The sequence below is a fragment of the Pongo abelii genome, chromosome 1 (assembly GCF_028885655.2).
Source record: "Pongo abelii isolate AG06213 chromosome 1, NHGRI_mPonAbe1-v2.0_pri, whole genome shotgun sequence".
Classification (NCBI taxonomy): domain Eukaryota; kingdom Metazoa; phylum Chordata; class Mammalia; order Primates; family Hominidae; genus Pongo; species Pongo abelii.
This window is the reverse complement of record NC_071985.2, coordinates 79,530,808-79,553,589: the sequence shown is the minus strand read 5'-3', so window position 1 is coordinate 79,553,589 and position 22,782 is coordinate 79,530,808. Positions and strand designations below refer to the sequence as shown.

The window sequence follows — 22,782 nt, the reverse complement described above, 5'->3', positions numbered from 1 at the left end:
TTGTGCAACAAGAGCGAAACTATGTCTCAAAAAAAAAAAAAAAAAGTAAGAAAAAGAAATCCCTTAGGAGGAAAGTTACATATTGTAATTATTCACAAAGGAAACAACCCAAAGCAAAAGAAATCTGAGAGCCGCTCCGGCCTGCGAGAGACCTGGTTATGCCTGTTCCCTTTTCATCAATTATACCCCACCCCTTTTAAATGTTTCTTCATCATCAAAATCCTAAATCTGATCATTTCCTGAGTCAATCTGAAGGAGGCCTCCAGCGCTGTGCACACTCCCAGCAAAACACAAGGATTTTAGAGCACACTAAGAGCCACAGAGAGCACCGCTCCCGCCCCACAGGTACAGGACCCCAAAGACACTTAGATCTCCCATTTCCGCCACCGACTTGTAGCTCCTTCCCAAATACCTGTTTATCTCCACCCTTATCCCCATCGCCATTTTCCCCCTTAGCTCCTGAAGCGATTAACCAGCAACAGTGAGAAACAACGAGACAGAGAGAGAGTAGAGGCAAGCCAGAGGAAACGAATGTCTGCGTGGCAAGGTTTCCTTAGGCAGTTTGTCAGGCACTGCTGAAGGCAGCCTGGAAGGAAGCCGGACCCTGAGGCCGGGGAGAGAGGGCCTTGTGTTTGGAGTCCGATGCACTGATTGGCCGCGGCCGGGGAAAAACCCGGATGCGCTGGGCAGCGGTGTTGGCAGTCGCGGCTCCGAGATTTGGGCACTTTTGGTGGTGCCGGTGGCCCGGGCCGATGGCGCAAGGTTGGGCAGGCTTCTCTGAGGAGGAACTGAGGAGACTAAAGCAGACTAAAGGTAACAAGATGGGTTTACAGTGGCTTAATTCTTGGGTCTTAAGGGGAAGAGGCGGGGATGCAGCTTTGGCGGGGGAAGGGGGCGTGGAAGCGGCTACGTTTGTGTTAGCGGAAGGCGCTGTAAGTACGTGGACTGGATTAGGGGGTTTCAGAGGTGGACTTACTGGGAGTCACGACGGGAGGGGCAAGCCAGAGGACTGGGATCTTCTTTTAGAAAAAACGGTCCAGGAATCCACTGTAGGGATTTGACTCTTGTGAAAGGAATGGGACTTGGGAGAGGAAGTGAGCCTACAGCCGGGGTGTCTCCCTTAGGGAAGATTGTTGCAGGAATCAACGGTTGGAAGGTTAGGGTCAGGGTAAGGGAAGGAGGAAGGGCGCACACCGTATTAGAATTGTGATGAATTTATAGAAGCAGATGGTTGGAAAAAAGGAGCACAGGCGTCTGAATAAAGGCAAAAATTCGGTACTTTTCACAATTCATCTGGAGTGTTGCGCATTCACTTCTGGTTGCCAGATGATTTTTGCAGTACTTCCCAATTTTTGAGAATCAGCAAACCAAAAGGGTCTTTGAGAGGGTAGATGTGAAGACTTTATATGTTTATATATATACAGTCTTACTGACTTTGGAGTAAGCTAACCTTGTACTTCTCTCTCTTGCTTTATAGAATAATCATTCAATGGGCTTGTACAATTTTATTTTTTGATGAAGGAATTAAGTTTGCTGATTGTTGGTGGAAAACTTAGTAATATTAATTGCACTTTGCTCGTGGTTGAAATTTCGCAGTGATCTGTATGGTTATCGTGGTAGTACACACAATTTCTGTAAGAAGTGTACATCACTCTTGGTACCTTAATTCAAATACTTTATTTTGGTAGAAAATGAAGTAAACCTTTTATTAGCGTTTGTGGGGAAATTGGATGTTGCTCTGGTAGCTTGTGCATTTTTAGCATAAATATGAGAATAATCTAGGGCAGACAAGTGGGAAAAGAAGTAAATTAGTAAGATAGGGCCAATGTAGATTATATCGATTGGGGACATTTTGACTGGTCCAGGGGACTTTAAAAACTCTGTCATAAAGGTTATGCTACGCTGTGTGGTTAACTGACTCTGTGTTGCTTGATATACTCAAATTCTTTTGCTCTGTGTTTTCAACATCCATTCACATACTTTGATATACAGGGTACAAGTGCCCTGGCCTCTGGTCTGACTCCAGTAGACTCATGAGGAGACAAACCACAAAGTTATGTGATAGTAGATATTGCAAGAACTTGCTTCAGAGACAAGAGGAACCTCACTCTGCCGGGGATTGGATGGAGCTTGGGAAGATTTCACAAAGGTTGTGTGTTAGCAGAGGCGCATTTTCCAGGGTAAAGACGACTTAATATAAAAATGTAAATTAAACAATATATTCATTATGTAGAAGTATATTTTGAAATATCTTTGCAACTAGAGGTAGATAGTGGATGGTAAGGACCTGAACTTCAAGGTCCACTGTAGTGTGGAAACCAAATCTCTAGTCCGTGACCACCTCGAGGACGGAAAATATCTTAACATCCTTGTATACCTGTAGCTAAACACAGTGATTGGCATATAGAACTTCCAGCTCTTCCTCTAAATCTTTTCTCCTTGGATTCCTTGTTTGTAAAATTAGAGGATTTGGCCCTTTAATTTTAAAGCCATTTCTAGCTGTTCTCCATCCTTAAAAATTTATTGAATAATTTAGGAAGATGCAGTTGGTTGCCTGGAAAAATAAGGACAATAGTACTCTGGAGACCCCTGTATGGGCATTGAGGAACATGGTCAAGAACGTTGTTAATAGTCTTGTTTATAATATTAAGAAGTTGGAAACAACCAAAGTGTCCATTAACAAGGGAATGGATAAATAAATTGTGGTATACTCATCTAGCAGGCTACTGTGCAGCTGGTGGGAATATATTAGTATTAACTTTAGCCACATGCATTAAAATGTTTGTTAATACAGTATATGTAATTACACTTGGCCCTTGAACAACACAGTTTTGAAATGTGGTGGTTCACTTATACACAAATGTGCATTTAAAAAATACAGTATTTGGGGGATGCAAAACCTGAGTATATGGAGGGCCAACTTTTGGTGTATGTGGTTTTCACAGCGCCAACTGTGGGACTTGAGTATGCACAGATTTTGGTATACATGGGGATCCCAGAACCAGGTATCCTCATATACCAGGGATCAGCTAGCTGTATATATAATATGTACAGTCACGCACTCAATAACAGTATTTCAGTTAGCAGTGGACCACATATACAGTGATGGTCTGGTAATATTATAATACCCTGTTTTTACTGTACTTTTTCTATGTTTAGATACACAAATACCATTGTTACAGTTGCCTACAGTCTTCAGTATAGTGACATACTGTACAGGTTTGGAGCTTAGGAGCAAAAGGCTGTACCATATAGCCTAAGTATATAGTAGGCTGTACCATCTAGGTTTGTGTAAATATACTCTCTGATGTTTGCACAAGGACAAAATTGTCTTACAACACATTTCTTAGACTGTATCCCATTGTTAAGTGATGTATGATTGTATATAGTGGGGAGGCGTGGGAATGTGATCAGGGAGAGGGAATTTCAGAGGTATTGGTATTTATGAAATCAGGTTAAGGCAAGTTAAGCTAAAGTAACAAATAGTCCTAATAAGTCAATTGTTTAAAATAAAGATTTAGTTTTCACTCTAGTTTCATGTTTAATGTGGGTTTGGCAGGTGACTGTGTTCCACAGTCACTCCGTCTTTTGGTGCTGTCTTGTAGGAGTTTACCATGGTAGGAAGAAAGAAGATTGAAAATTGAACATTGGCAATTAAATCCTTTCACCAGTAAATGACATGCGACACTCCTACTTTTATTTACCAAAAGCAAGTCATATAACTTGGGAGACAGGAAATAAATTCTCTCTTATCTTCTAAAAGGAGGATTATGTCTATCCTTAAACAGTAGTTACTTCTACTACGGCCATATTTTATTTCTTAAACTTTTTTTTTTAATCATATAGGTTGGAAGACTGAGTGTGTGTGTTTGTGAGTGTATCACATGCATATATTTGATGTATGATCTATTTCATAATGAAAAATTGGAAGAAAACAGTACAGCCACATGCTGTCAATTTTTAATTAAATAAATTATTTATTCATAAGAGTTATTCTTCATACTGATTCTTTGCCAGTTACATTATGAATATCTTCTCCCAGTTTTTAAGTTATCTTTTCACTTTTATCTTTTCGATGAACAAAGTATTTTATTTTTTGAGACTGGCTCTCACTCTGTTGCCCAGGCTGAAGTGCAGTAGCACGATCATAGCTCACTATAACCTTGAACTCCTGGGCTCAAGCGATCCTCCTGCCTCAGCCTCCCAAGTAGCTGGGATTACAGCTGTGTGCCATTACACCATGCTAGTTTTCTTTCTTCTTTTTTTTTTTTTTTTTTTTTTTTGTAGGGATAGGATCTTGCTATCTTGCCTAGGTTGGTCTCAAACTCCTGGGTTCAAGAAATTCTCCCTCAGCCTCCCAAAGTGCTGAGATTACGGGCATGAGCCACCACCCTAGGCCTTAATTTTAATGTATTCAAATATGTCAACCTTTTTTTAATAGCCAACATTTCCACATCTTAAGAAATTAGTTTCTTACTATACTTAGTATAGTAGTTACAAGTGTGAGCCACTGCACCCAGCCAGTATTCTTGACCTTCTATCTTTTCATATAAAAATTTTAATAATTTTACCAAATTTAATGGAAAACTCATTAGGAATTTTGATTGTAATTGCATTGAATCTTTAGATCAATTTCATCTTCATGTTATTAACATTGCCACTAACATGGTATAAGTCTCCATTTATTTAGCACTTTTTAAATTCTCAATAAAATTTTAGAGTTTTCCCCATAGAGGTACAAAACATGTTTTTGTTAGATTTGTTCCTAGATAAGTGATAATTTCTGTTATTGAAATATATTCTCTTTAATTGTATTTTCTAATTGTTTTCTGCTGATATATAAAAAATACAAGCCAAAAGAAAAGTCAACAAAAGACATGAATAGATATTTCCTAGAAAAGAAACTATGAAGAGATGCTCATCACCACCAAGGAGCAGAGAATTACAAATCAAGAATACAGTGAGGTACTATTTTACACCCATTTGATTGACAAAAATTAAAACATCTGACCATCTTGTATATTGAAGAGAAAGTGCATCCACAGGATCTTATATATTACTAGAGGGAGCACACTTTGGAAAGCATTTTCACATTTCTTCTAAAGTTATATTGTGTGACTTAGTAGTTCTTAGATAATATCCTAAGCAAATTCTTGTACATGTAAAATAAGAGACACAATATTGAAATTCACAAAAGCAAAAACCTGTAACCAACCTAAGTGTCTATCAGTGGAAGAAGATCAGTAGACTCTGGTTTATTCACACAATGAAATGTTATACAACAAAATGAATGACTGCTGCAACACAGACAATATGAACGACTATTGACGGTGTAATATTAAGTAAAACAGACATACAGCACAAAACCCTTTTTATAAAGTTAAACAACTAAGTAAATACTTTTTAGAATTATTTGTAGATGCAATATGACTATTAGAGAAGGAAGAGAATAATCAACATATGATTCAAATGATAGTTTTCTGGGGTTCAGGGAGCAGGACTTAAATAAAGGATATGGAGTATATATCACAAACTGGTAGCCCATTAGCTTAATTTAACCCAAAAATGTATGTGGCTTTTCAGCTTTGCCTCCTTCCTTTCCCCTTCTTTCTTTTTTCCCTCCTTTCTTCCTACCTGCCTTCCTTTCTTTCCCTTCTTCCCTCCCTCCCTCTTTCATTCCTTTCTTTCTTCTTTGTCTCTCTTTCTTTTATCCAATCTTTACATTTCTTTTAGTTAATAATGGTGATAATCATTGTGTTATTTCCTAAGCCAGCTATACCTGTTGCCTTTGTTTGGGGGTAGGTCCATGTACTAGGTGAGCCATTGAATTGTGAGCAGAAGTGTTATGTCACTACTGGGTCAGCAATTAATTGCTGTAGCAAGACCTTCCTGACCTCTCTCTTCTCCCTGTGTTGTGGTGTCCAGCAACACTGAATACTGACTGTACAGTCAGCCTAGAGCCCTGAGAGACTAATCAGCAGAACCTCTCTGTTAGCCTTTAGTTGGCACATGGCATTAATGAAAAATAAACCTTTGTGGTTTAAAACCACTAAGATTTGCCCCTGCAGCGTAATCTAGATTTTCCTGATTGATACAGTTCCCTACATTTAAAAATCAAGATATTTTACATAAAAGTCTAAATTGTAATCATAAAAATCAAAATATCTGGCTATGGTGACCTAAATTTTTTAATGATAGCAATTGACTAAAGGTGACTCAGAATTTGCCCCCTTTACACTAGACTTATGCTTCTCAGTTCACCACAGTCTCCTTGATATTTGCAGCCCCTAATATAGAGTGTGGGAAGCAGTATGTTCTGTGTTTAAGTGGCCTGATTTGCTTATTGTTTATTGTTTAAAATTAGCATTTTCAGTCTTATAGCTAGGTTCTGTAAAAATGCAAAATAAAATAGAAGTTACTACCTGAATTTCAGAGGAACTATTAATAATTCAGCTAATGAGTTCAACAGGGAGATAAGCAGGCTAAGTGACATTTTTTGATGGTGTGAATAAAGATCAGAGCCAAGAATGTGTTCCTGTTGCAAGATAGAGGATACTTTGTGTTTCTGGCTAAAGTCAACAATAACATTTGCTTTTGATAGTACTTCAGTCTTTTAGAAAATATTTTCTGTACATATCTCATTTAATTCTTACACCAACTTCATGCATGAAGTAGAACAGGTTAATTTTCAACCAGCTTGATAGATGAGGAAACTAAGGTATTGAATAAATAATTGACTTACCTGAGGTCACTGAACTGGGCAGAAGCAAAGCTGGAATTGTGACTCTAGAGCTTTTAACTATACTTTGGGAAATTCAAATAATAAGCTTGTTTTGCTTCAAAAGTCAATATGCCAAATTTGAAAGTCCCATTTGAGATGTTCATTTACAAGAACTCATAATTTCACTTCCCAGGCATTTAAGAGAGAATGCTATTTATAGATCTTATTAAATATAGTATGAATGTGAGTCAGATTCTCCAGTTGTCTGCCCTAAGATGTTAACACTGGCATGGACAGTCCAAAAAGTATAATAGAAGTGTTATTATTTATAACTTTAAAGATATTTCCCCCCAGTTGTTTTATCTTCTATTGCTTTACTGAGGCTACTATTAAAATCAGTTTGAATGCATTGATTAGAGCCTGACTAGGCTTCGGGGAGTACAACCTTGAATTGTTCTATAGGATGAAAGACAACAATTTAAGGTTAACTAGCATTCCTAGAAATAAGAGACTTCACTCAATTACATGCCTGTTATAGCATCTGAATATGTATCACATATGTACCAAATTGCCCTAAAAGCTGTTAAAATTTAAGAGAGGGTAATCCCATTTGAAAATGCAACCACCATTTTGTTTCAAGAGAGCAGACAGAACCTTAAATCAAATTTAAAACCACATAATTCAGTCATCTCCCTGATTTGGTCAAAATTAGTTGCTTTCTTTTGACAACTATGAAATCAAATTGAAAAAGAAACTTCACTTTGTGACCTAAGGCCTAACTCACTGATGGACTTTCTCTGAAGATAAATTAAGAGATGGGGCAGTTTCTGTTAAATATTAACATTATGATCTGAAAACTATTGAAACTCTACAGGAAGATGGCTGTTTTTCCCTTAGACTTTCAAGATAATGAGGTAGGAGAACCACTAGAATTATCAAAGTTTAATGTTAATTTTTTATTTTCTTAGAGGAATTATAATTATTTGCTGCTCACACAAAGGAATTTTCCTCTATTTTCTTTTGCATAGATCCATTTGAACCACAGCGACGTCTCCCCGCGAAGAAAAGTCGACAACAACTTCAGCGAGAAAAAGCCCTTGTAGAGCAAAGCCAAAAACTTGGGCTTCAAGATGGATCAACCTCATTACTTCCAGAGCAGCTGCTTTCAGCACCAAAACAGAGAGTTAACGTTCAAAAACCACCTTTTTCTTCCCCTACTCTTCCGAGTCGTTACACTCTCACCTCTCCTGTTGGTGATGGACAACCACAGGGCATTGAATGTCAGCCAAAGGAACTGGGACTTGAGAATTCCCATGATGGTCACAACAATGTTGAGATTCTACCTCTAAAGCCAGATTGCAAATTGGAGAAAAAGAAAGTGGAATTGTTAGTAAGTCTATATGAAAAGTCCATGAGACTTTTCATTTAACCCGTTTTTTCCTAATGGGCTTTAAGGAAATATAATTTGTTTATTTTAACATTTTCTCTTTTGTATTCAATCATAGGAATGTGATGTATAAACTATTGAAAAATAGCTACCGCCTAAATATAAGCTGGACACAGGCATTCTGTAGGTTTTATGTTATTTAGTCTTCATAACAGCCTTACAATGCATGTTTATTATTTAAACTTTATACATGAGGTATCTGGGACTCAGAAAAGATGACACCTTCCTAAAGCTAATACACTGCTAGTAAATAGTAGAGTTGAGATTTACATATAAGTCTGTCTGGGTCCAAAGTTTATGCCTTTTACACTGAGCAGAAGCAGTTCTTTTTTTCTTTTTGTCTTTTTTTTTTTTTTTTTTTTTGAGATGGAGTCTCACGCTGTTGCCCAGGCTGGAGTGCAATGGCGCAATCTCAGCTCAGAAGCAGTTCTTATATGCATAGTGCCTCTCCCCAAATTGACCCCTTTTTTCAACTTCCAGACTATTTCCATTGGCCCAGAAATTGGAACTTGTGGAGAGACGTGAAGGGATGGTCAAAGGAGAGAGGGTAGGAAATTTAGGGGACTAATGATATAACTCAGTTCATCATTAGATTTCTTTTTATTTATTCTTTACTGTCTTTGTATTAGAAACAACCTTCATAATTTAGCTACACTGTTCTTGTGGAAGATGCCATTTTTTGATTTGCAAATTCTTAGAATTTTTTGTTTGATAGCTTGTGTTTTAATATGTACTCTTATTTCTTTGTTTCCTCCTGATTTATCACTCACAGAGAAGGAATGACATTTGTCTCTGTTTTCTCTTTTCTGAGTTCTTTTCAAAGTATCTTTTTTTCTTTCTAATCTCTGACATCTTTTTAATCTGTGCTGATCCAGATTCTATCCTGTGAATTTAAAATGTTTCCTGTCCACTAGGGGTTTACAACTAAGAAATCATTTTGACAAGAGGTATAAAACCATATGAATTATGAAACCTATATTGAGCAAGTGCATACATTAAAGTGTCTCTAAGTGTAGTTTACCAACAAAGGCCTGAGACAAATAGGAGGTAAGTTTACATTGAGCTGGACAATTTGGATTGGATGTTATAGGGAAACTTATTCTTTTTTTGGATACTTGGAAGAATTTTCATAAAAGACATGTAACCTCAAACCATTCATGTAAAGGAGAAATTTTGAGGTTTTAAGGAGGAGAAAGGAAAGCTGTGTCCTAGAGAATGTTCAGAGATGATACCTCATTTTTCTGGGAGAGGTGGCAAAGGATAAGCCAGAGAACAGTAGAGAATTAAAGAAATGAGGAAGGAGGACAGGCGCGGTGGCCCACACCTATAATCCCAGCACTTTGGGAGGCTGAGGCAGGCACATCACTTGAGCCCAAGAGTTGAAACCAGCTTGGCCAACATGGGGAAACCCCGTCTCTACCAAAAATACAAAAAAATTAGCTGGGCGTGGTGGTGTATGCCTGTAGTCCCAGCTACTTGGGAGACTGAGGCACAAGAATTGCTTGAACCTGGGAGGTGGACATTGCAGTGAGCCAAGATCATGCCACTGCATTCCAGCCTGGGCAACAGAGCGAGATTCTGTCCCCAAAAAAAAAAAAAAAAAAGCAGAACTGAGGAAGGATCAGAAGCAGAAGCAGGGGATGAATAAGTAGAGAATTAAAGAAATGAGAAAGGATCGGAAGCAGGGGATGCCTTCCTTCCTAGCAAGTTCACTAATGCAGCAAGATACCATGAAGCTCTCTGAGGGCTAAAGGCCACAATCAAAATAAAGGTTAGAGAAATCCCAGGTGTCAATATTGTAGATCATATGGGAGAGAGTGCAGGGTGAGCTGTGGGACTAAGGCGCCTGGTGAGGAGATGCCTGCAATAGTAAAAGTGAGAAATGACCAGTCCCAGCACTAAGGTGGAAGGTGTAGAAATGGAGAGAGAAGGACAATTTTGGAAGTTGTTACTAGATTTGGGAGTAGAGGTATGTGATATAATGGCTGTAAGAAGTGACAGTAATAGGAATAAATAGCTTTGCCAATACCTTGTTTAATTTGAGTTGACATCAAGCTCATGACTTTATGGGAAATTTTAATATGTTTATTTTAGAATTGGACAGATTGTAAGACAATACATGTTTTCACATCTTTGAATTTTTTTCTTTAGCCCAGCATTCCAGTCTTAGCTCTTAGTGTTTTACTTTGTTTAAAAATGTCTAAGTTGGGCTGGGCACAGTGGCTCACACCTGTAATCCCAGCACTTAGGGAGGCAGAGGCGGGAGGATAGCTTGAGCCTAGGAGTTCGAGACCTGACTGGGTAATATAGCGAGACCCTGTTCTCCACAAAAAGGAAAAAAAAAAAACAAAGACAAAAAAAAAGTCTTAAAGAGTTGGGAAAAAGTGAGCAAATTGAAAGAAAATATTAATATATGAAATAAACATTGGTTATTGTCTGAAACATGTTAAGGTGGTGGAGACTTTATAGAAAACTCTAAAAGGTATAAATAATATGACATCAGCTACAGACCAATTTTTATTAATCTCCATTCTGCATATAATACATAATTAACTTACACAAATTTCTTTGTACTCCTAAACATATGCCACAGTATTCTGGCTTCCAGTTTGTGGATTCCTAGATTATATATATAATGGATTTCAGAGGTCCAATTTATGTAAGCCTCTTTACTTTAGATCGTAGTCTTTGTTCCCATTAGAGCAAAATAATGAACTGCAGATGGGTTTCTTTTAAGAGGACTTTTGAAAGAACATATACATAAATCTTCTTGATTAAATTTTATACTTAGGGGACTGAGACTGGTAAGGTGTTGGATAGGGTAGCAGTTTCTTTTTCTTTCATAAACTCATTTTTATGCTTTTTTTGCCCCCTAGGCAAGAAAAATCTCGTTGGGAAGTCCTCCAACAAGAACAACGGCTAATGGAAGAGAAAAATAAACGTAAAAAAGCTCTTTTGGCTAAAGCTATTGCAGAAAGGTGAGGCACCTGAACCAGGAGAGGCTGTTTGTAACCTGTAACCAGTTGTGTCATGTGTTATATTTATTTTCCCATGTCTCTTTTAATAAACTGATATTTTTTCTTCAACCATTACTTTTAAGACTAACTAAACAAATCATGCTTTATAAGTGATACTGAAATTCCAGTTATAATTTATTAAAGAGAACTTTTTAAGCATAGAGCATATTAAATTTGTAAATATAGTTGCAGTTAAAACTTAAAGACCTTCATTAGTGCTCCCAGTTTTAACCATCTACACATTCATAAGGGAAGCAGTAAATAGCTATCAGTATATGTAAATTAGCAACAAATGCAAGGTTCAGTTTTTATGTGGGGAGGCCTTAATCATTTGAGGTGTAGAGGAATAAGGTTTTCTACATAAGTGACATACTCCCATGAATCTTCATTGTATTTTCTATGGGCATTTTTCTTAAATAATTTGCCCCGCCTCCACAAGTGGAAGATACATGATATAGTTTAACTTTTTATTGATGACTCAGGGTCATTATTATGAGCACTGTGTGAGATTCAATTTTTCTTTCACCTTCCAGTGTCTGTCAGCAGCCCCTTCACATTTACTGCATTGTACCAGCCCCACGCAACAACATTCCCATTGGAATCATTCTTCCCATCCTCCACCACTCTTGCTGAGTTTGTAGTTTCTGTCTAATCTCCTGTGGCCTTAGGAAACTAAACTTAGTCAATAAATCAATGGTTGTAAATAGTGAAAACTAAAGCAAGGAAGTGCATTTTCTTTTTAGACTTCCAGAAGAGTCTGTCAAACTGTTACTGCTTGAAGCTAGAGTATGTGTAGGGGCAGGAGAAGAGGGAAGAAGGTGATGGGTATAAGAGTAGTTCAGAATTTTGTCTGCCAGAGGAGTGAGTGTAGTTGAGAAATGATGGTTTTTCTTTTTCTACTACTGGTACACCTTGATCTTTCTTGAGGCATAGGAAATATGCAACTCACTGAGTTACTATGTTTCAAGGGAAAAAACCAGCAGATAAAAGAGTAGTGCCCTCTTTTTTTTTTTTTTTTTGTAAATGATTATTTAAAAATAATTAAAGCATTTTAGTAGTCTTCAATTTCTAAGAGATGGGAAGGCTGTTTTCTGTGGTTTTACAAAAAGATGTATAGGCTCAGCAGTTCTTCTCATAAGTGCTTTTGATTTTAGACAGCACCAGTATAAACAAAAGTGTAAGGAAATACAACATGTTTGAACTATTAATAAATGGACAACGAAGTACTTGACATAAAAGAATCATACTGTTAAGTGAACTTTTGTAGGCAGAAAGGAAGGGTAAATGCCTAAGAGTAGAAATCAAGAGGATGTCCTATGTAACATAGTGGATTTATATGGGGATTTTTCTTCTTCCTTCACAATGTGTGTGAAAATTTGAAATCAGTGAAATCATGATTAAAGCGTTGCTTTTTTATTTGCTTGTTCCATTTCTTAAGTATATATTGTACTTGGGAGAGGGGATTGAGAAATGAGGATTGAGGTTGGATGTGCTTTTAAATAAGGAAAATGAGTGTTTTGGTGTTCAGCTCCATAAAGAATTTTGGTAACTAGTAGTTTTCCTAGAGAACAAGAATCAAAGCAATAAAAGTTTGGGGAAACGGGTCCCAAGAAAGTTAAAACTAAGTGGATGTTCTCAGATGTATAAAGAGGTGTGGTTTAGTATAGACATCTATCTGTTCTTAATGTCAGGTAAGTATCAGACAAATGAAAATGGGCTTAGCAAGAAGAAGAATTAAAGACTAGAAATTTGGAAAGCTCTGTTGAATGTTTCAATGTAAAGAGAATACAGATATATTCTTTTAGTGTTTGTTCTCTTTACAGAATGAATATCAATCTATAAATGAACTATTTGCTGAGTTTTTTTAGACTTATTTGTTACTTTGTTTATGAAACATGCAAATATAAAATTTCAAAAACTCAAATGTTAACCAGCTTTTATTTTATTTCAATTTTTCTGATTTTTTTCTAACTTTTAAAATATAAATTATAAATGTATATACAGTATCTTGCTTTTTCACTTACATTGTATGTGGACACATGGTTTTAAAATGTTCTTATTTTCCCACTCACATACCTGATTTTCTAGATCCAAAAGAACTCAGGCAGAGACCATGAAACTAAAGCGGATCCAGAAGGAGTTGCAGGCTTTAGATGACATGGTGTCAGCTGACATTGGAATTCTCAGGAACCGGATTGATCAGGCCAGCTTAGACTATTCATATGCTCGGTGAGTTGGGGAAATTGAATCTGAACAAGGAGTATGATTTAATTAATGTTTATTGCCAGCTGTTCCAGGGGCATTTATGTATATATCATCATTGAAGCCTCAAAACAACCCCATTCAGTGCTGTATTTATTCCTCTTTTGTGCTAATTCAAGTGTCTCCTCTTCAGTGAAGTCTTCCTTAACTCTGCCCTACTAGTTAACCTTGTTCATTTGCCATTAGAGCAGTTCTTGCATTATTTATTTACTTTTTAGTCTTTGCTGCTAAACCCGCAGCTATTTAATGTTTGGAAGTTTTTTTACTAATCTTTCAGGATCTAGCAAAGTAAATATCTGAGTGATTTGCCCAAAACTGTTATTCTAACACCAAGTCTGTGTTCTTTCCATTAAAATTTTTGATATCTGATATGGTCCTATAGAATTGAAGTCTAGTTCTCACTTTAGCTTTCATCAGAGTAAGAGGATCTAGTTTAGTTTTTAAAAGCTTATGAATATTTTAAGCATATCCTCTGTCTCGGAAATTTGAAATATATTCTCTTTTTTTTTTCTTTTCAATTATACTTTGTATGAAATAGTTTAATATATGTTTCCTTGGTTTCAACCATTGGCATTTTTTAAAAGAGAAAAAATACCATGGAGTATTTTTAAAATGAACTAACACATGTAATGAATTACATGGACTTTGCAGACAGATAAAAGGGCAAAAAAAATGTCCAATTTCAGGGTTTTCAGCCCTTTCAACATTGCTTTAATCATCCTGGTTTGTCTTTTTTCACAAGGGAATGCTGTGTTAGTGACTCAGTTTTCTATCTTTCTCTGTTACACTAGAAATCCATCAGAATGCCTCATTAGGCCAGGGTAAACCACAACATCAGAATGTTTATATAACAATTTATTAAAGCGGAAATGCTTGATTGTGGTTTTTAATTAACTGTTGAGTGTTTAAGAAAGAGTCTTGTGGTTGTCCTTGTGACTTTTGTAATTGTTTTTGGACCATATGCTATTAGACTTAGAGTTGTCTTTATTAATTAACTACTTAAAAGAATGCCATCAGTAGCTGATAACCAGAGGTTCCAGGTTTCCATTAATAAGGTCATTAAGGGAGGTAACAGATTTTATTTAAGATTAAACTAAGCCGTGATTTGTAGCACATTTTATTCTCTGTAACATAAGTTTGCCAGAGGAACATTTTTATGCCTTTGTAGCCTTTTGTATGAATAATTCATATTATAAGGTAGAAGTACTAGGTACCTCAGTTGAAATTTGAGGCCGGGCACGGTGGCTCACGCCTGTAATCTCAGCATTTTGGGAGGCCAAGGCAGGCGGATCACGAGGTCAGGAGTTCAAGACCATCCTGGCTAACATGGTGAAACTCCATCTCTACTAAAAATACAAAAAATTCGCCGGGCGTGGTGGTGGGCGCCTATAGTCCCAGCTACTCAGGAGGCTGAGGCAGGAGAATGGTGTGAACCCGGGAGGTGGATCTTGCTGTGAGCCCAGATTGCGCCACTGCACTCCAGCCTGGGCAACAGAGTGAGACTCTGTCTCAAAAAAAAGAAAGAAAAGTAATTTGATTCTAATTTTGTCCTAGTGGAAACTGGAGAAAGACGCCTTTTCATATTCAATATTATATAAGAAATGTCATAGTTTTAGCCTTCTAAGAACCACAACAAAGAAGGTGGGATTACTAAAGGAAAAAACATCCTATAGTCTATAAGTACCCTAAATGAAATTTTAGTAAATTTTTAAATCTTTAGTAAGTTACAGATGACAGTTTCTCATGGTACTAATATTGATGTAGTTGAATGTAAGTAGATGTTGTGTGCCACTATTTTTGTTTTTATTTTTAGGTTTTTGAGACAGAGTATCACTCTTATTGCCCAGGCTGGAGTGCAGTGGTGTGATTTTGGCTCACTGCAACCTCCGCCTCCCAGATTCAAGTGATCCTCCTGCCTCAGCCTTCTGAGTAGCCCAACTATAGGCGCCCGCCACCACACCTGGCTAATTTTTTGTATTTTTAATAGAGATGAGGTTTCACCATGTTGGCCAGGCTGGTCTGGAACTCTTGACCTCAGGTGATCCGCCTGCCTCGGCCTCCTAAAGTTCTGGGATTACAGGTGTGAGCCACCACGCCTGGCCATGTGCTGCTATTTTCAAAAGCCGAAGCTCTTGCGTTGAGTCAAAGGGAAACACAGACTTTGTTGACTAGAACCATAGTGTGTCTTGTTCATGCGTAAGATTAAGGTATTATTTTCTAAACTTGCATTTGTGGTTATTGAGAAATTACAGGTTGGTAAAATAATATTATGGTCCAGATTTGAAGTGAAAGATAATCCCTAGGACAGTCAGTTTTTATGGGAGATTTCCTGGTTTTTTCTTTTTTTAATAAATATGATATCTTAGTTCTATAGTATTTGGTACAGTGCTATGTCCACAAAAGGTTCTTGGATAGTGAATAGGTCAGAACTTGCTTTAAAATTGGCTTCTGTAGAGCAGTGTTTGGATAGACACCTCTGAGAAGACTAGCACTTTGAGCCAATTTGAGAGAGTTGCTGCTGCTGCTGCTGCTGCTGCTGCTACTGCTACTGCTACTGTTCACCACTGGGATTACAGTGTTGCCATATGCTGTGCAGACCAGCTTATAAAATCCAGAGTGGCTGCATGTAGAACATTTTTTTAAATCACTATTGACCATCTAGGTTTCATAGACACCCTCATACACACAAACATAACACCCACAGACAAATATTTTTAAATCACTTTATGACTAATTTTTAAAAGTAAGATTAAAAGGGATTGTGTAAAACAACTTTGTTTTAAAATTTTAATAAGAATGTAAGCATGGTAACCATCTTTGTATCAAGTAATGTTTGACTCACAAACTTAAAAAGCTGAGAGAGTATAGTTACATCCTTGTAGCAACACAGGATAGTCTAGATACTTGTAAAATATTGGGTGTACGTTCTCCCTGCTGAAATGATTAACTCTATGATAAAATCATTTTTCCTTTCTATGCTTAGAAATATATTTTTCACTCACTGATTGTTAAGTTTGAGAAAATTCACCTAGGATATGTTTTGCTGAAGACTCATCTGAGATTTCACATATGATCGATTTTATCATCTAGACTCTAGAATGTGTCTCTGCATTTGTATTAGTTTCCTAGGACTGCCATAACAAGTAATCCAAACTGAGTGACTTAAAACGACAGAAATTACTTCTCTTTCATTTCTGGAGGCCACATATCCAAAATCAAGGTGTCAGATTTGTGATTTCTTCAGAGACTCTAGGTATCCATTTCTTGCCTCTTCCAGCTTCTGGTGGCTGTGGGCATCCCTTGGCTTGTGGCCACGCCATTCCATTCTGTGCCTCCATAGTTATATTGCTTTTTGTTCTCTCAAAACTTCCTCTGCCTTTCTCTTAAAAAGATGCATGTGATTACACTTAGGGTCCAACTGGATAATCTGGAATAAACTCTCAAAACCTTTATCTTAATCACATCTTTTTCCATATAAGGTAATTTTCACTCATTTGTCATAGAAAGTAATATTCACACGTCCCAGGAATTAGGAAGTTAATATCTTTGGGAAGCCATTTTTTAGCCTACCACACCATTCATCTTTTGATTTCTGTAACAGTGGCAAAATGTCTTCCTCTGTCAGTTGTCTCTGGTTTGCAAATGCTGGATAGGCAGAAAATGAAAACTAAAAACAGGTTACAAAAATGGTGTTTTCAGTCTTCTTTTATACTTTCTGGAGGTGACATAATACTTTGTACACCACAGTAAAGAAGCTCAACAATGAAAATTTATTGCATCATCCTTTTACATCGTTTTCATATTTTAATTTCTTTTTATTACAAAAGGGAATAATAAGTAATGATGAAATAATTCCTAGGACGATGAAATGGCAAAATGTTTCAAGATACAGAAAATATAAAAATACTGCAATAATCCTATAATATATCTTAGATCTATGAAAGGGTTCTTCGGACCTCTCTAGTAATTGCAAAATATAATTTATTTTATTCTGTTTTTTTAAATAAGTAAATTTTCTCATTATTTGAAAGACTTAAGAAAAGATAAAAATTATGAAATGCTAATTTATACAAATAGTGAGAACTGCTCAGAAAAGGAACTGAAAAACTAAAAGTGGACCCGTGGAACCCAGTGGTATACCGAGGGTTAATGGTTGAGTTTTTAAACATTTCAAGGGATAACAAAACAAAGAGACAATTTCTAGAATCCTTTAAAAATAACATTCATTAATTCATTCCATCCCCCTTTAAAATAACAAAACAGTTCTATAATTACATTTCCAGTTCACTCTGTCTTACTGTGTTATGTATAATGCTCTTATTATTTTGTTCCAGAATGTCATCATACACTAATTTGGTATTACCCACCTGACCATAGGCTGGTAGTGCAGTTTGTGAAACTAATCAATATTTTAAACATTAAATCACTCTGTAGGAGAATATATATTCGTATTTCTGGCCAGAAGGACTTTAAATAAATAAACAAAATATAAAATCTTCAGTGATTTATTCAGGGTGATAGATCAATGGAAACCAAGGGACCTGTTTGCAAATGTTAATTTCAATTCAGTATTCATGAATCCAGACTGTAAATCTCTACTGATTGACTTTGACTGGCTGAAGGAGACCACAGACTTGCAGAGAAGGGAAGTTTGAGGCAGGGTCAGGGCAGGGTATTCATACACCTATAGAGAATGTCAGAACTCTTGTCTTGTTGCAAGAACATTACATGAACAGGGTATGTTATAAAGTATGGAGATAAGGGAACTAGGTATCCAGTAGAGTTCCTTTAGAACAATTCTTTTAACATAGAGGGTTATTGAAAGATAATGGGTGCTCTCATTTTTACATTTACTATATTTACGGTTAAAAAAGGAAATATGATAAATTAACATTATGTAAATGAGTTTTCAAGTATAAATACCAGGTCCCTAAATTTTGCATAATCTTAATTTTAGATTCATGCTTACTAATATATTAACAGTACTTTTTGATTCTGGTGTTCTAAATGAGAAGTTCTGTTTCCTGAGCACCTACCAGGCACAAAACTGGAAGCTTGCCCCATTTATACTGTTTAATCCTCAAAACTCCTATGAGGTATTATTATCATCATTGTTTTACAGGTAAACCAAGACTCAGCTTAAGTAACTGCCCAGAGTCACTGTACTGGAATTTTCAGTTATTGCATGCCTCTTCCCCAACCCCTTCCAGAGGAACCTGGCTGTGTTTTGGACTCAGGATGCTGACCTGGGGCATACCTAATTAGAATAGTGATGGGCTACCGACTCCAGTACATTTAATCCATAGGCTAAATAGTGGTTCATGGCATGGCCTGACACTAAGAGTTCTGTTTAAACTGAGATGAGCTGGGCAAACCTGTGTTCTCCTCTGAGAGTGTGGAATTGGATCACTGAGAGATTGAGTGGAGTGAATTTGATATAGAGTGCAGGTGGTGGCCATATTGGCCTGTGAGTATGATAGGAAAGCTGAAATGAGAGAAAATATGTCGCTTCTAAGCATTGAAGAGAATAGCCTTTGATTCTGATGACATGACTATGAAATTGCCTCGTGTATCCTACAATAAAACCCAATTTTTACCTGAGCTAGTTTGACTGGAAATCTGTTCTTTGCATCCACAAGAAGCCTTGACCGAAACGAGTACACATGGTAAATGTCAGGAAGGTTTTGAACCCTGGGTTTTCTAAAATGAAAGCCATTTATTATTTTCACTGTATTTTCTTCCAAGACAGAGAATCCTAAATTAGGAGATATACCTGTTTCTTTTTTGCTATAACTCTTGTACTAGAAGCTACTTATTATGCTAAGTTGATGTAGGCACTCATAAACAGGTAAAGCAGCATGGCCTTCACAACTGCTAATGGTAATGAAATTGAAGAACTAGTTGGAAATCAATCTTTTTTCTTGCAAGAGAGGAAGGACCCTCTTGTTGCAAAAAGAAAAGCAACAAATTTTATAGAAAAGGCAAAAGACAATAAATTAAGACACGATAACTCTTCTTTTTGTACTGACCTAATGCAGAAGAAAAAAGTGAGATTGCAAGGTGACTTCTCCAGTAGAATTGCCCTACTTCACATGACTTCACATAAGATTACCTATCAACAGAGTTTATACATGTGTAACTATGTAAAATTTCCTAGTAAGAGTGTAAGAGGAGTAGTGGAGAGAGTGAGAACAACTTAACCCAAGGATTCTCAACTGGGAGCATTTTTGTCCAATAAGGGATATTTGGCAATGCCTGGAGACACTTTTGGTTGTCATAACTTTTGGGAATTACTGGCAACTAATGGGTAGAAGCCAGTGATGCTGTTTAGCATCTTGCAGTGCAGGACAGCTTCTCACAACAAATAATTATATAGCCCAAATTGGCAGTAGCACCAAGGTTGAGAAATCTTGCATATAGCTATTCTGAGGTTTTCTGCTTGATGTTTACTTCTTGCCCTCACCCAGTATCATTTTGCTGGGTGTGCTCTTTTCCATTTATATTCATCTCCCGACCACTGTCCGTATCTTTCTCCATCAGAATTTTTCTTTTTTTCTAATTTATTAATCAAGAGAACAGTTTTCCACTTTCTCCATCTCTTGTCTGTCTTCTCATAAATTTAACCAGCTGTGGGCTGAAGCTAGCTTACCCTGGTTCATGTGGATTTTGTGTATCTCTTCCCAGTTCTGCATTCAGTAATATCACGTTGGTGGCTTGAAATTGGACAGGGTGGCAGTAATTATCCCATGGAAATGTAAACGCTACAAATCAGGGCTCCCCATCCTCCCACCCCAGAACTAGCATACCACTGAATTAACCTTTTAGCCTGCCTTCACTCAAAAACAGCTTTGTAAAGAAAACATTGGTGCAGAATAACATGTTTTCATTAGGTGAATTCAAGTAAGGATACTGTGAAAGTTTCAGCAGCCATAGCCTAGTCTGGCCAACATGTAGACAAGTGTTTGTAAAGTAGTAATATCCGTATCTTCATTATATATTTTTTCCCAATTTTGGAGTTGAGTTATTGTTTCTAGATCCTCTTTTGAATATCTTCTTCAATGGAAAACTGATGGACCTATCTTTATACACATCCTTACAGGAAGCGGTTTGACAGGGCTGAAGCAGAGTACATTGCAGCAAAGCTAGATATACAGCGCAAGACTGAGATAAAAGAGCAACTCACTGAACACCTTTGTACGATCATACAGCAAAATGAGCTCCGAAAGGCCAAGAAGTTGGAGGAGTTGATGCAACAACTAGATGTACAAGCCGATGAAGAGACTTTGGAGCTTGAGGTGGAGGTCGAGAGATTGCTACATGAACAAGAAGTAGAATCAAGGAGACCAGTGGTTCGTTTAGAGAGGCCATTTCAGCCTGCGGAGGCGAGTGTGACATTAGAATTTGCTAAAGAGAACAAAAAGTGTCAAGAACAAGCTGTTTCCCCAAAGGTAGATGAACAGTGTGGAAATTCCAGTAGCATCCCCTTTCTTAGTCCAAACTGCCCAAATCAAGAAGTTAATGACATTTCAGCTGCTTTAGCCACATGAAGTTCTGGTATTCTTTTGAGCTAATATGGTATTGAGTAAACTATACTTTTTGCAGTAGATCATGCCCTGACCTCCAATGAAAACCTCTTTAAAACAATGCTGATTTTTGAATTCATGATTAGTTTTAGTAAATTAATATGTTTGGCCATTTTAAAATCCAAAATTATGATAATTGTATTTCTAGGGGTATGTTTTCACCTTGATTTTGGCCCAGTTCTTTCAGTGTTCTGTTTATCCTTTTTACTGAATTAAAGTGACTTAAAAGGATGAAAGAAAAACTACATGGTTGGAGTGTTTTTAGACCAGATAAATATAGAAAGGAAAATGGAAAATGATACTCAATACCTAGTTGAACTCATTTCACTTCTCCTGGGAGATGTATTAAGACTGGAAGTCCTATTTTATTTAATCAGCATCAGTAAAAAGACAAAAATTACAGTGTGAACAAGAGAAAAACAGGAATAGAAGAAAAAAGTTGCAGGTTGAATTATCTATCTGGATATTACTAGAGCTGTAAAACACAACGTGGAAATTGGAATTTATGTGAAGAACCAGACAACTTAAACCAGCATCACTTTTGTCTTCAATTTGCCTTCAAATGGTTTTAGTTTACAACCTGCATTTTGTTATTTGAAACATACACACGTATATATAAACACATGTAATTTTACTGTTATATTGTCTTTCCTTTAATTGATGAATTGATTAAATTTAGACAATTAAAACATTTCTAAAGTGAGGCTGAAAATAATATAGAAAATCTCATTGCTGCTTGTGATTATCAAAAAAAGTATGTGTTTTCTTTCTAAAGTTATCTATAAATATGTGTTTGATATGTTGGACATGAATTACCCTGTCATGAAGCATTTAAATTGTTAAAATGCTGATTTTCTTATTAGTTTGTTAATTGCCTGTTACTAGTACTTGACCAATACATTGTGCTATATGTAAATGTGTAAATAAATATTGTAATTTTCTCACAAAGTCTGTGAATATCACATTAAATTATGATTTATTTATCAGAAATTCCAAAAAGTAAAAATATTACCTTTGAGGACTTTTTTTTTTTAAAAAAAGAATTATTATCAGAGAACATAAACACAAGTATAAGATTGTATCCATAAAAGTTTCTGAAAAACTTAGGGACATCCTGTTTTTAAATGGGTTTGTTTGAGGGTATTATCTTCTGGTAATATAGATGAGCTTTATATTTTTATATTATGTAATTTGAGTTGAAAAATAACATTTTACTACTGACTTCTCTAAACAGAAGCATTTCTATAGATAGTTGTGCTTTTATTTATGAAATACATAAAAGCCAAAAGTTTCATTGTCTAACACACTTCTTTTTCTAAGGAATAAACAAGTCTGATGTACTTATAGTGTCTTTCATTTACCTTAAAAAAATTTCAAACAGTTTAGTATGTATTAAGCATTGTGTGACAATAATGCATCTTGAATTTCCTTGTGGTACATACAGTTATTTACTTTTATTAAGCCTCTGTTAAGGAAAACTCATTATCAATGAGGTTTTATAATATTGGTTAAATGCAGGCATGTGCAATCTTAATTCTCAGTCTAAACACTTCAAAGATACATGAAGAAATGAGAACCATGAAAAAAATATAAGTTAGATGAGACCTCAGAGATAATCTAATTTAATCTTTTTTTTTTGAGATGGAGTCTCACTCTGCCGCCCAGGTTGGAGTGCAGTGGCACGATCTCGGCTCACCGCAACTTCCGCCTCCCAGATTCAAGCAATTCTGCCTCAGCGTCCCAAGTAACTGG

The 22,782-nt window shown here is 36.5% G+C and overlaps 1 protein-coding gene across 5 annotated transcripts; it reads left to right on the top strand.

Moving 5' to 3' along the window:
• The first annotated feature begins 669 nt into the window (after positions 1 to 669).
• On the top strand, positions 670 to 22,370 carry GORAB (golgin, RAB6 interacting). 5 transcript variants are annotated; one of them, XM_054525541.1, is made up of 6 exons: positions 730 to 813; positions 4,854 to 4,965; positions 7,750 to 8,107; positions 11,045 to 11,146; positions 13,274 to 13,414; positions 20,547 to 22,370. In XM_054525541.1, the coding sequence occupies exons 4-6, from the start codon at positions 11,091 to 11,093 to the stop codon at positions 20,992 to 20,994; spliced, it is 645 nt and encodes a 214-aa protein (XP_054381516.1). In that variant the 5' UTR covers positions 730 to 813; positions 4,854 to 4,965; positions 7,750 to 8,107; positions 11,045 to 11,090; the 3' UTR covers positions 20,995 to 22,370. The 5 variants fall into 5 exon arrangements, with proteins under 5 accessions (XP_002809849.2, XP_054381516.1, XP_063582577.1 ...); XM_063726507.1 differs by lacking the exon at positions 730 to 813 and adding an exon at positions 1,993 to 2,180; XM_002809803.5 differs by lacking the exon at positions 4,854 to 4,965 and having other exon boundaries at positions 670 to 813.
• Positions 22,371 to 22,782: the final 412 nt, after the last annotated feature.